This window comes from Trichomonas vaginalis, chromosome II, assembly GCF_026262505.1.
Source record: "Trichomonas vaginalis G3 chromosome II, whole genome shotgun sequence".
Taxonomy (NCBI): Eukaryota; Parabasalia; order Trichomonadida; family Trichomonadidae; genus Trichomonas; species Trichomonas vaginalis.
In genome coordinates, this window is record NC_067204.1 from 8,006,604 (window position 1) to 8,020,612 (window position 14,009).

The 14,009-nt window shown below is 30.9% G+C and overlaps 3 protein-coding genes across 3 annotated transcripts, besides 1 other annotated feature; all 3 read left to right on the top strand.

Annotated features, from left to right (window-relative positions):
- Positions 1–1,751: 1,751 nt before the first annotated feature.
- On the top strand, positions 1,752–6,051 carry TVAGG3_0505410 (uncharacterized protein; the record flags this gene model as incomplete). The annotated part of the gene is made up of 1 exon (XM_001326548.1): positions 1,757–5,791. One exon carries the CDS (start codon positions 1,757–1,759, stop codon positions 5,789–5,791), a length of 4,035 nt encoding a protein of 1,344 aa, XP_001326583.1.
- A 3,836-nt stretch (positions 6,052–9,887) lies between these two features.
- TVAGG3_0505420 (regulation of choline O-acetyltransferase protein) lies at positions 9,888–10,539 on the top strand (the record flags this gene model as incomplete). The annotated part of the gene is made up of 1 exon (XM_001326549.2): positions 9,940–10,539. The coding sequence occupies one exon, from the start codon at positions 9,940–9,942 to the stop codon at positions 10,537–10,539; it is 600 nt and encodes a 199-aa protein (XP_001326584.1).
- A 783-nt stretch (positions 10,540–11,322) lies between these two features.
- Positions 11,323–11,568, top strand: TVAGG3_0505430 (regulation of choline O-acetyltransferase protein; the record flags this gene model as incomplete). The annotated part of the gene is made up of 1 exon (XM_001326550.1): positions 11,323–11,568. One exon carries the CDS (start codon positions 11,323–11,325, stop codon positions 11,566–11,568), a length of 246 nt encoding a protein of 81 aa, XP_001326585.1.
- Positions 11,569–11,580: 12 nt separating this feature from the next.
- Positions 11,581–12,016: a mobile genetic element.
- The last annotated feature ends 1,993 nt before the right edge of the window (positions 12,017–14,009 follow it).

Consider the following 14,009-nt stretch of genomic DNA (forward strand, 5'->3'; position numbering starts at 1 on the left):
AGTGTATTTCCCATTTAACATCTGGCAATGCATTACTCTATTAACAATTGGAAATTTTATTGCTTTGATAAATAATCTTAAATTTTTAATCAAATTACAATATCTTTTTTTGCTTAAAATTAGTATAAAAATAATAAATATAAATATTAACTTTAATTAACGAAGATAATTTTTGATCATAACTAAGCGGACAAATATGTAAACGGTTTTATTCAAAATAATGAATTTATATCAAATGACATTATGGAGTTATATATTACAAAATAGGGAAATTAAAAAAGGTAATATGGATTCACAACCGGTTGATAATTACTTAAATCCATATGGTTTCTCGTGTGGTGGAATTTTAGAAATTAATTTCACTAATGTGGGATTTCATGGTGCATTGTATTATAACGGTGTATATGCTGATTGGTTAAATTCGGGTACAAATATGAATGAATTATGTGACCCAGATTTAGAAGATTATTCAAAATATAATATAATAAACAGCACAAATAACAAATTGAAAATAGTATATAACAAAGGGAAATATGTTAAACCATTCATAGTGAGTTGCAATCATATAAGAACAAGTTTTTCATATAGATACATTAATCCTGTTAATGTAGACAATAATTTACTTAGATTGCCTTATTGGTTATTCCCGTTCGTTTTATTGAATGCATATTTTACTTGTTACTTCTTTTTCAAAATGAATGATATTCAACTGTCGCTTGCAGCATTCATCAAATGCATTTCATTGTTACTGTTCTCTATTTTATGGCTTAATGAATATCTTATAAACAATTTCTGTGAATATCTTGAACATATTTATCCAATTGGTTGTATATTATATTATATCATATTATATCATATCAATGTTTTCACTATTCAATGATCCCAATTATCTTCATGCTTTCAACATTATTTTTATCACTTACTGTATTTTTTCCAATTATCTTTTTTATTTTTCTTTGATTGAAACAGGATTATCCGCTTTTTGTATATTTGCTCCAGTTTTTTACTTGCTCTATGCAATCCAAGGAAAACATTATTTAATAGAAAACTATTATTTTTTCAAAGGCTTTATAATCGAAATCTTAATTTATTATGCTACAGCATTTGGATTGCTGTTATATTCAACTCATTTCATTTTTAGATTTATGAGGTGGGAAATCTTTAATATTCTTATTCCACCGGCGCTGATTATAGATCATAAAAAAACCAAAAGTGAAAGAAGAGAAGATTTGGAGCCTCTTAACCAGAATTAAACAATTCGTTGTAATATTGTAATATATTTTATACCATATTAATTTCATCAATATATTGATATGCAATCATCATAGTAATAGACCAACTCATTATGATAATATTTTTTTTTAAATTAGTTCCGAGTTCAATCTCCAATCATGTCTAATGAAATAAGTGACGAATCTTTCTCTTTTAATGCTATTATAAAAACTCAAATCGCAGTTCATTTTCAAAAAAAAAAAAAACTATTATTGGCCAAATTCCATAGAATTGAGGATGTGATATGAATAGATTATTGAATTAGCACAAAATAATAGACATATGATATCAAAATACTATGGAAATCTAGATTTGAATAAAAAAATTTTGACAATAATCCTATTAAGTCAAAACAAATGAAATATCAGGTGTGCTGACACATACATATTTATTTCATTAAGACAATGGTGTAAATTTATTACATGCTGATAATTTTTTTTTCCATTGATAAAGAATTAGTCAGAATTTTTATAGAATCACTTATATGGAGTTTAACTCTTCACACTTTGATTTCCCAAGGAAACAAATTGAAGAGGAAGTCATTGAAGGCTTCGACACTACCAAAACTCAATATATTTCTACATTTTTCTATAGATATTTGAGTTTATCAACAAAAATCGAGCTAGACAATCCAAATACTCCTCAGCTGATGCGCGAGCTTGTTCCAAATGAAATAGAGCAAGGATTCCTAGATAAAATGGACAACTTTCTCCAAGCTTTAGGCGTATCTCGCTCTCCTCAGCAATTATTACCAAAAGTTACCTTACCAGGCCGCAATCCAATGAGCAAATTCGATTACGAAACATCCAATCTCTATCTTAAACATTATGGAGAAGGTGTTTTCCATACAATTTTATTTTTCACAAATTCCGGTTTTTACTATTTACAAAGTAAGGACGAATTTGATATCGAGAGTGACAAATTCATCATTATACTATCAAGCCAGTACTATGCAGAGATAAATTCCAACATTTCGAATCAAATCACGATTCACAAGGAGAACCAAACTGTTTCTACACAAACTAGTGATCAATTTGGAGAGTTCTTTGATCTTGTCAACTTCGAATACCAAAGTGATGATTGGATTCCAAAGATAAATTATATTTCATTTCTTTCTTACATCAACGCCATTTGTCCAATAAATAATGACATGTTTCGTCTTAATGCAAACAAATTCCGTAACAAAAGTCACAAAATCATTGGTTTGATCGGTCATTTTTCTGATATTAAAAATATCTTCTCAAATTCAGAAAAACTCCACGGATATCTCTATTCCATCTCAGAAAACAACAAACCCTGCATCTATCTCGGCATAGACGGCAACCAAGAATATTTAATATTATTTATACCGAATAACTTATCTCCAGCACATCCAATGTACAAGAAACTATCCGAATTTTCATTTACATTCATGAAAAGCATCTGTTCTCGCGTGGAATTGGTTCAATATAATATAAAAGATACAATTTCGAAGAAATTATTAATTGGAAACACTTTATCGAACTACAAATTATATGGATCATTAAATACCCTTTGTTCTGTTACAAAAAACGCGAAAACAAATAATATTGACTTTAAATTTGACAATTTTGATGAATTTTTGGGTTGGATTGATTGGATTTCTTCTACAAATCAGATCAGCATCAGTCAATACAAGTCTCTCAACGGAATCCACCAAGATAATTTTATTAATTTATTATTTTCAGAAGAATTTGACAGCCATCGTTCCAAAGTGTTCCAAACAGAGTTCAACGACCTGGAGAACGAAATGAAAGCGTTGTTTTTGAAGTTGGAGTCGTTAAAAAAGGAAAGTGACAGAACGTTTATAAATTCATGTATTTACTGCAGAAGGAGGGAAGAAATACAAGTAAAACCGGAGCTTTTGTGTCCCAGATGCGGTGTCCAGAAATTCGGGGCCGAAGAATTCAGAAAAATCATGAAAAACGTTGTAGAAGGTGAAGAACGATTAAATAATTATTTGACAAACATCAAAAGATTCAATGACCTCTACAATGAGATCATCGAAGAATCCGAGAGCCCATTCACCTTCTACAAGCAGTTACTCGTCAAGAACTATCTCCTCAACTGGGCAAACGAAGCTGCAAACTCTTGGAGTTATCCTGATTATTTATCCAAAAAATTCAATACTGACATCACTAAAAAACTGACATTTGAGACCATCTCACTTTTGCCACTTGAAAATGCACCATGTGGAAATGAGAAGTCAAAGGTTCTTCCAAGGGAAACGTTCAAAGAACAGATGGATATCTTGAAAACTTTCATTTTAATCAATCTAAATTCGCATAGAATCGGATCCGTTGAAAATGTTTTGATAAAAAGTATCAAAAAAGCTTTCAAAAAGAATGATTTGATGAACCAGTTCGACAGGAAAACACTTAACCAGATTTCTAAAGAAGATGTAAATAATAAAAGTTTAAGGTTAATGACAAAAAGTGACAAGAAAAATAACATTTATTTAGAAGAGATCAAAGTTGTTGATGGAATCAATTTTAATGCGAAAATGTCATCAAATGGTTCTTTCTCTGACTTCAATTTCTATAAAGTCAAAAATTCTGACACTTTTACCTCTCAAAATCAAATGGAATTGGTCACTTCACTTCGCAATCAACCATCGAATTTTTCTGTTGTCAACTCTTGGTTTGTTGAAAAAGGAGTTCTAGTTCTTGGAAAATTTGACACAAAAAGCGGTTTATCTGAATTAAAACTGTTCTTTTTGGAGTCAAACTCTGATGTAAAAATTCCATCAGAAATCAAAATCGAAACAGAAAAATTTGATTTAAGGTTAAAGTTACAAACCGTTTTTTCACTTTGTTTCAACTCATTGGTCATTTTGCACCATAAAATAGTTGACAACAAAGTACAGCCTTACTTGACATCAATTGAAATTTCAAGTGATTTCAAGTCTTGTCAAAAAATTGTGTCAAAATGTTTGTCATTTTTGACAGACCAAGAAATTTCAGGAATTTCAATTGATTTGAGCGGTTTGACAGCCGTTTTTTCATTGAAACCACAGTTAGTCGACAAAAATTTGTTGGCAAAATATTTCTTGTTCTCACCAAGAACTCTTGAGATTTCTGACACTTTAATCGACACAGATTTGCCATATAATGAAAACCAAAGTTTGGATAATTATGAAATTTTGCCACTTTACATGTCAAAAACAAATGAAGCGGTAAAAATCTTCAGCGTTTCGAAGAATGGAAAGGATGAAGATAGAAACATATTCTATGCTATAAAGGATATGAAAGAACAGAAAGTTTACTCTAATCGCAGTAATCCAGGAAAGATTAACTTGGCTTTCGGACTTTTGAATGATGATCCATGTCCAATAATACGCGCAAATGCTCCTGTTTACGCTCCATTCCTGTTAGAAGGAGAAAACCAAAACAATTTCGCATTCGAAATTGAAAATGACGTTTTCGATGAGAATTCTATTGCCAAGTTCGTCAAGGACTCAATAGAACACTTTGGCTACTCAGAACTCATGAAGATCAACAACAGTTACCCTCAAAATTCCTTCGCAGTCCATTCAGATGATGAAAAAGTGACAAAGGGAATTCACCAGGAAATTGAAAAAGAATTTGGAGAAATAGCCAAATATATTTATCCAGAAAACGTCGAAAAAGAGAAACCATTCAAAGATGGCTGGAAATTCTTCTTCGGAATTTTGAATTTCCCAGCGATTTGGTTCTCAATCGTTCCCAGAAAGGATATCGATGGTCTAGATGAGTCAACCATCATGTACAGAGTCAAAGAAAAGGTCGCACATGTAAAAGCAGGTTTCCCACAAGTCGCATATTCAAGATCTGTTCCAAATGAGCCGTCAATTTCAGTAACTTTGCTTGATTTATTCGAAAATGATGGTTCTTCCATATTATCAGCACTTACAGGACTCCAGATGTTCAAGATTCCTCCAGCAACTGTCTCATTTGGTACAAATGTAAAAGTTGACGACAAAAATGTCACAAATATACATGTAATGCACATGAGACAGTCCTTGCCATTCACACATTCAACAGTATTCAGTTCATTGATCGGTGCTCTTGGATCTGCTCAATTTTTGATTTTAAATGTTGGCAAAAATATTGTCACTTTTCTTGACGGATTGAAATCATTTGTCAATGATATTTCCAGCATCAATGACCAGTTTAATGATATATACAACGACTTCGTCCTTCAACATTTGTTTATTATTTGTGATATCGATGATGAAAACGTTTTGAAAGGAAAAATTGAGTCAATTTTCAGTTTTGGAAGGAATCAAGAGATTATTTCGACTCTTTTCCCATTGGATGAAGATAGTGGAACAACAAAGAATGTTCATTATATCTCATCAAAGAAATCAACAATTGAAATTTCCCAAATCATCGGAAACATCATTTCTGAAACAAAAATATCGAATGAATTCACGACAAAGGATTCTTTGATTCGTTTCCAGAATTATGGATCTGTTTTCGCTGCCATGACACAATTCCAATATCAGATATTAGAATTTTAAAAATATTTATTTATTTTATACCCAGATTTTCCTTACTTTTACCACCTCTCTAAAGCTGGGGATACCGCCTATCGTTGGGAGTAGCTATTAAATAGAACCACCAAGGGTATTTTTCGAACTGCCGGTGTAGTGTAGTGTAAACATCCGACATAATGATTCATTATGCCAAGGTTTGATTCCCATTTAGCCAATTTTTTTCTTTTTTGGATCATGAATTTTTTTTTGGGTCACTATAAGATTTGTTTCATGTTCTAAATCTGCTGCATATGTAATCTATTTTTATTTACCTATTTTTTAAAAATCTATTGGATTGCCAAATTTGAATATATTTAAAATCATAAAAATCCAAAAAAACTATAAATATATGTTTTATGCATAGTGCCGATACTCAAATATCAGATTACTTAGATCCATGAATAATATCCGAATTTTTTTTCTTAAAATTAAACTTCAAAACTTCTTGCAATCTTATTCTTAATCAATTGTAAATTTTTAAAACCATTTTTTAAAATAATTTTGCGTAAATTTTATTCTCATGTTGTTTTAATCGAAAATTGATACATTTTCAAAAAAATAATATTGACTTATGAAATTCATTTTTAAGGTGAAATAGTATTGTTTTTATTAAAGTATATGAATAATATATAAAAAATTAATGAATAATATAAGCAGATTTTTAGTTTACAAAACAAATATGAGCAATGCAATTTCAAACTTTTGCTGGCAATTTCGATATTGCTCAAGTTTGTAGTATTTGTGATACCTATAACATCAGCTTAATCAAAATTCGATTTTTCTTATGAGTTATTGAGAAAATTTGATTGCAATGAGAAGGATTTCGACGTTTTTGATAAACTAAGAGCTGAGCTTTAGGGGTTCAGTTCATTTATGGCTGTAGTTTGATGCGTAGATCTCTTTTTTATTGTAAATTCTTTCAGCATGGAGATCGAGAATGAATCTTTTGAGAACTTTATGAGTTTTTACACCCGTAAAGAGGTCCTTCGAGGAAAGATAGTCCAGACTACATGAAGATGTGGGTTAACCAAAAAAAATCCGATGGTTTCCCCATATTCATGTAGATCTTCGAAAAAATGAGCACCAAAAAAGCCAAAAAAATAGGCTTTTTATTGGATTTGTACACTAGATCAATAACCTATTTAGGATCTGACACTCTTTTTAGCCAGAGATATGAGGTCCTTTCTAGGAAAACGATCTATTCATCCATAAAAAAATGAATTATCATTTTCCCCAGAAATTACATGGGGAGTGGTAAAAGTAAGGAAAATCTGGGTAATTTTTTTATTTTATTTATTTTATTTTTTTAAGGATGCACTTACACTCATATGACACGACTTTCAATTGTACCGTTTAAAGTGTAATTTCCAATGACGATTCACACTAGTTGTCTGAAATGTTGGATTTTTTTAAATTTTTCAATTAGACTCCTCAATTTTCAGAAGCAAACAAATTTGGAAAATCCAAAATTTTATTGAAAAAGTGGATATTATAATAAAAACTTATTATATGCATTATTATTTTTTTTAAGGATACCCTTACATTGCGTAGTTAGAAAGAGAATATGATATTGTCATGATTGCTAAAGTTTTAGGCTCCAGAAATGAATATACATCAAACTGAAACAATTGATAAATTGAATGAACTTTTGAGAGGTTCTCAAATAAAAAAAATTATCTAATTTTTTACAATATTACTATTATTTTATCCACATATGTATATATAGTAATTTGAGAAAACTTTTAGGAAAAAATAAGTTTAATAAAAATCTGAATTTTACTTGTTGTGGGATTGTTATTAATTGACACTCCAGACGTATTACTAATAGTTATGCGTATGCAATTAAAGTATTTCTGATGGACAAAATGTGAGATTTATATCAGATAATTCATTTCTACTATTAAGTTATTCATTTATGAGTTTGCACTTATTCGCACTAAATAAATAACTATTAAAAATTGTTTTAATTAATTGACACCATATAATAGAGTGAATTTTGTTTGATCAAACAACAATAGATGATAGATATAAAGCCAAGACACTTGCTATTAATATGCTCTACTTGCTATTTCAATGTAAGTATGATATTTTCTAAATGTTTCGTTCAGATAACTTAGATATATTAGTCAAAATTTGAAATTTTAATAGCACATATATTAAAAATAATTATTATTCATAAAAGATTAATGAAATAGTAAAAAAAATCAATCAAATTATAAAAATACAACATTTAGAAGAATTCTTATTATCCTTCAAAAAGTCAGTATTTCTGCTGTAATTTTCTACAACATTGTAGTTATTGCACTTTGTCTATGGATTTGTATATATGTTATATATAAATTATATATCTAAACTGCCCATAAGTGCAATTTTTATATAAATTGTTTATTTCTTTAACAATTTCATATGAAATATGCTTTTTTAAGCGTATCAAAGCTGTGTTCTTAATGTGCATGGATATATCAAGAAAAATGTCGAAAAAAATGTGAATTCACAAATTCACTGAATTTTCGCCGTTTTTTGAATTTTGCTACAGCACTAATATTAAATAATACTAAAATCTTCTGTCTTTGTAAAAGAATAAATTCTGACAAAAAGTGCTCGTTTAAATTTAATGATCATCTGTATGACTAAGTGGTAAAAAGTGTTTATGACCAAAAAAGGGTTACATGCTTAGTCTATTTTTCTGACAGGATACTCTAGATTTACATGATCTCTATTTCATATCTCCGTTTTTAGATTCTTCGACAGATTTTATGATAGAAAACCAAGATTAACAAATTTCCGGCATGTTAATGAAGAAATCTGCAGCTACCCTCAATATTATTTCAATAATCAGTATCGTTTCTCTTACAATTTAGTTTTTTCTCAATAATTTAACAAGAAATAACAATACACACTTGGTTTTACGTATAAAAGCTAAGTGTCGAACTTAATCAACTTTACTTACTTAGCAAATGAATATTTTTGTGGTTGCGAGTTCTGAAAGCTGAAGTTTTAGATTTCTCTATAAATGATATCATTGCACTTACAATGTTGTTCCAGCCTATCGCATAAATCATAGAAAATCCAAAAAAATAATATAAAGAAAATTCATGTCATGAAGTTCAAAAAATACCGTGTAACATTAAAATTTGTTATGCATAATACATTTTAGCTATTATTGATTTTTTTTAATTTTCGAGAAATTGAATGGTGAGTCCGATAGAGAAATTTTTAAAAATCCTAGTGCCTCATAGAAGTAATTTCCCTCGTCTCCCATACTTCCAAATATATGCATATGACATAAACTTTTATGCATTACACAAGTGGCCAATAATATCTATAGAGTAAAAAATTAGAAATTTAATTTTTTTATATGATAGTTATATTTCAGATTTGCGAGCGTAACTTTTTTCTCCATGGCATACTTGTTTTAAGAGCAAATGATCAAAATCGTCCTTCAATTATTGAAGGAGCTGATATCTTTTGAAAATTGAATTGAAAGGGTATTCAATTTTCAAATTTCCTCTCAATTTTGGAAACATATCAACTCTATGAATTAACAATTATGTGCCTTCACAGTTTATCAGTCATATAAGGTGCTTATAAAGAAAAAAGTTACGCTCGCAAAATATGTTTTTATATAGATTTCACATAAAATAATTATGTAATTTCTAAAAAGAATATTTTTGTTCTTGAATATTAAAGTGTATTGTAGTTTAAAAAGTTTTAAATATGTTGCTAAAATTTCAGGTTTATAGCTCATGTCTAGCATGACTTCTTCGTATGCGCAAAAAATCTGACACGTAAGGGTATCCTTAAACGATATTAATTAATACCCATCAATTCAAATTTTTTTGGGTATATTTTTTTTCATGAATTTGTAATGCCCAAAACAATTTGAAGTGATTGGTATTCCAATATATCCCAATTTTTTCTGAATCAAAGCTCAGAAAAATTTGAGGCATATTCATTATACAACAGTCTTCAAAAATGTTTTGGAATTATGATTTTATTGAAAAAATGAGATCCAAAAATTTTTGAATGGTTGGATATTTTTTGATATGTATTTTTTTTCTAATAATTTCATGTTTATTTTCTATTTATATTCCATTCTCTTGAGAGAAGATGATCAAAGTTGTAGAAATGAAATGCTGATTTACTCCAGAGTCGACAATTCAGATAGAGTTTCATCTAAATGGAGACCAATTAGGATATCAGTTAATTATGATATGTTAGAAGGGAAAGTATATGATCCATTATCATGCAGAAGTATTGGTCAAAAAATCAAATTGGACAATAATGAAATTCATATATGCGAAAATAAAGATATTCTCACAGAAAAACAACTTTTAGCTATCAAAGGTACAATGGAAAATGCAATCAGGTTTTTAAGAAATACTATAAAGGTTCAATCACGTTTAGATCCAATTAAAATTGTTCATGACAATATACAGCAAGTTTATTCAGATACAGATTTAATTATAGTGTGTACCTATCAATATGTAGGTTGCCTTGCTGATGAAACAAGTATAGCAAATGATTATTATTCACGCACTGTTTTAGCAAGGATTTGCTTCAATCCATTATATGTTCCAGATGAAGCTGTTGATGAAAGCGACGATAAAAATAGCTTTTTTACACAGTTCTACATGAATTTATTCATTCTCTTGGATTTCATGTGGATGATATCCATAAATATCATCCACAAGGAAGCACAATTCCATATAAGAATCCTCTTTGTAATTTAACAAAATATGGGAAAAATTACACTTTTCTTGTGACTCCACATTCTCATATCTTTGCAACAAAAAGATTTGGAGTTGAAATATTCGAAGGAGATAATGGAACGAGATGTCCATCAGGAATTGAATTAGAAGATCAAGGATCTGAAGGCATAGCTATGAGTCATTTAGAATATAGAACTTATTTTGGTGATTTAATGGTTGGCGTAACTGTTACTAACATAAATTCATTTGAGAAATTTACGGATGCATCAATGGCTGTGCTACTAGATACAGGAAATTATAAAGTTAATTGGGCAAATTTAAAGCCGTTAGTCTTTGGACATCCCGAATCAATTGATGGAAATCCAATTTCAGGGTTTGCGATTGATATTCCTCAATATTATTTCCCATCAAATTATTTAATGAAATATAATGGTTATAACGGGAAAAAGGATTTCACAGGATTTGATTTTCAACATTACTCTAGTATAGATTATTTAATAAAAATATCACAAGTTGATTGCAATAATGCAGGTTATGAAAAATATTGCAGAGCAAATAATACATATTATAATCCAAAACAAGAACCATATATTAGTTTACTCACAGTTTCAGATTATCAGACAGTTTCACAACCAATTTATGTTTGTGAAAAAGGAAAAGCAATTCTTCCAGGAAATAGTCATGAAGAAAATTGCAGTGAATATAAATGCAATGGTTATGAATCATTTGAAATGAAAATTAATGCAAATAATAAGGAAATAACTGTTATTTGTAATAAACAAAATGCAGGAAATGAATCTTTTTATGAACAAACATATATTTGACAAAGATGGAAACAATGTTTTGTATGATAGATATTACACATGTCCAGATCCAGAAAGATTCTGCAGAACAATGAAATTATCATCAATGAATTTTAATAAAGATCCATTAGATCCAAACACAAAAGTTCTTGAAGGTGAACCACAACAAAAACCAGAATGGAGTTTTGATTATTCAGATCTTGAAACTGAAAGAGTTCCAGCTGAATCCAATCATTCAGAATTATAAATATGATCATTGGGCGGAGGTTTTTTGTGATATGGAAAAATGTTCGTTGCTCAATTATCTCACTATTGGATGGACTTTTATCGAGCGAAATTTTGGCTGTAAAGACAATTCTGATATTGGTAACATGGTGATAAGAACAAATAGTCAGTTTGCATGGTTTATGATGAGATAATTTCGATTTAAAAAAAAACATAAAAATTGATTTTAATGAGCGATTATATTTGAATATGCTCTCCTAATTTGAAGGAAATGGTTAAATCATGAATTGATCATGAATAATTTTTTTTCAAAATAACAATTATAATTTCATATTCATTATAAGTTGAAAATATATCATAAAGACTTTATGAATGATAAATTCCTAAAAAACAAGTTAGTTTGTTTCTGAAAATAATAATAATAAAAACCAATTTAGACCCAATAATTTTTGGCGGGATAATTGAGATGTTACGATTGAATTAAAAAAAAAGCGGTAATACATTTTTACAATGATGAAGAGGCTGGCAACCTCTGAGTCAAAGCACTTGTTAATGCAATGATGAAGAGGCTGGCAACCTCTGAGTCAAAGCACTTGTTAATGCAATGATGAAGAGGCTGGCAACCTCTGAGTCAAAGGACTTGTTAATGCAATGATGAAGAGGTTGGCAACCTCTGAGTCAAAGCACTTGTTAATGCAATGATGAAGAGGCTGGCAACCTCTGAGTCAAAGCACTTGTTAATGCAATGATGAAGAGGCTGGCAACATCTGAGTTAAAATACTTTTCCCAGTGTGGGAGTAATTTGAAAAAAAAATTTAGTTCATATATTGAAAAAAACAAAAGTAAAAATTAAAGTTTATAGGTTGTGTTTTGATGAGCTAATTGTTAAGATATTGTAGTTGTAAAGAAAAATTGGAGTTTCGAGGAAGTTTCTCGACAGAGGAAACTTTCATATCGAATGTTGCCTCTGTCGAGATGTATGTGACAGGCAAAGTGCAATCACCTATCAATATTGCACTTTGCCTGTCAAAAGTTCTTCGCATCTCTTGAGGTGTGAGTAAGTTTCTCGACAGAGGAAACTTTCATATCGAATGTTGCCTCTGTCGAGATGTATGTGACAGGCAAAGTGCAATCACCTATCAATATTGCACTTTGCCTGTCAAAAGTTCTTCGCATCTCTTGAGGTGTGAGGAAGTTTCTCGACAGAGGAAACTTTCATATCGAATGTTGCCTCTGTCGAGATGTATGTGACAGGCAAAGTGCAATCACCTATCAATATTGCACTTTGCCTGTCAAAAGTTCTTCGCATCTCTTGAGGTGTGAGGAAGTTTCTCGACAGAGGAAACTTTCATATCGAATGTTGCCTCTGTCGAGATGTATGTGACAGGCAAAGTGCAATCACCTATCAATATTGCACTTTGCCTGTCAAAAGTTCTTCGCATCTCTTGAGGTGTGAGGAAGTTTCTCGACAGAGGAAACTTTCATATCGAATGTTGCCTCTGTCGAGATGTATGTGACAGGCAAAGTGCAATCACCTATCAATATTGCACTTTGCCTGTCAAAAGTTCTTCGCATCTCTTGAGGTGTGAGGAAGTTTCTCGACAGAGGAAACTTTCATATCGAATGTTGCCTCTGTCGAGATGTATGTGACAGGCAAAGTGCAATCACCTATCAATATTGCACTTTGCCTGTCAAAAGTTCTTCGCATCTCTTGAGGTGTGAGGAAGTTTCTCGTCAGAGGAAACTTTCATATCGAATGTTGCCTCTGTCGAGATGTATGTGACAGGCAAAGTGCAATCACCTATCAATATTGCACTTTGCCTGTCAAAAGTTCTTCGCATCTCTTGAGGTGTGAGGAAGTTTCTCGACAGAGGAAACTTTCATATCGAATGTTGCCTCTGTCGAGATGTATGTGACAGGCAAAGTGCAATCACCTATCAATATTGCACTTTGCCTGTCAAAAGTTCTTCGCATCTCTTGAGGTGTGAGGAAGTTTCTCGACAGAGGAAACTTTCATATCGAATGTTGCCTCTGTCGAGATGTATGTGACAGGCAAAGTGCAATCACCTATCAATATTGCACTTTGCCTGTCAAAAGTTCTTCGCATCTCTTGAGGTGTGAGGAAGTTTCTCGACAGAGGAAACTTTCATATCGAATGTTGCCTCTGTCGAGATGTATGTGACAGGCAAAGTGCAATCACCTATCAATATTGCACTTTGCCTGTCAAAAGTTCTTCGCATCTCTTGAGGTGTGAGGAAGTTTCTCGACAGAGGAAACTTTCATATCGAATGTTGCCTCTGTCGAGATGTATGTGACAGGCAAAGTGCAATCACCTATCAATATTGCACTTTGCCTGTCAAAAGTTCTTCGCATCTCTTGAGGTGTGAGGAAGTTTCTCGACAGAGGAAACTTTCATATCGAATGTTGCCTCTGTCGAGATGTATGTGACAGGCAAAGTGCAAT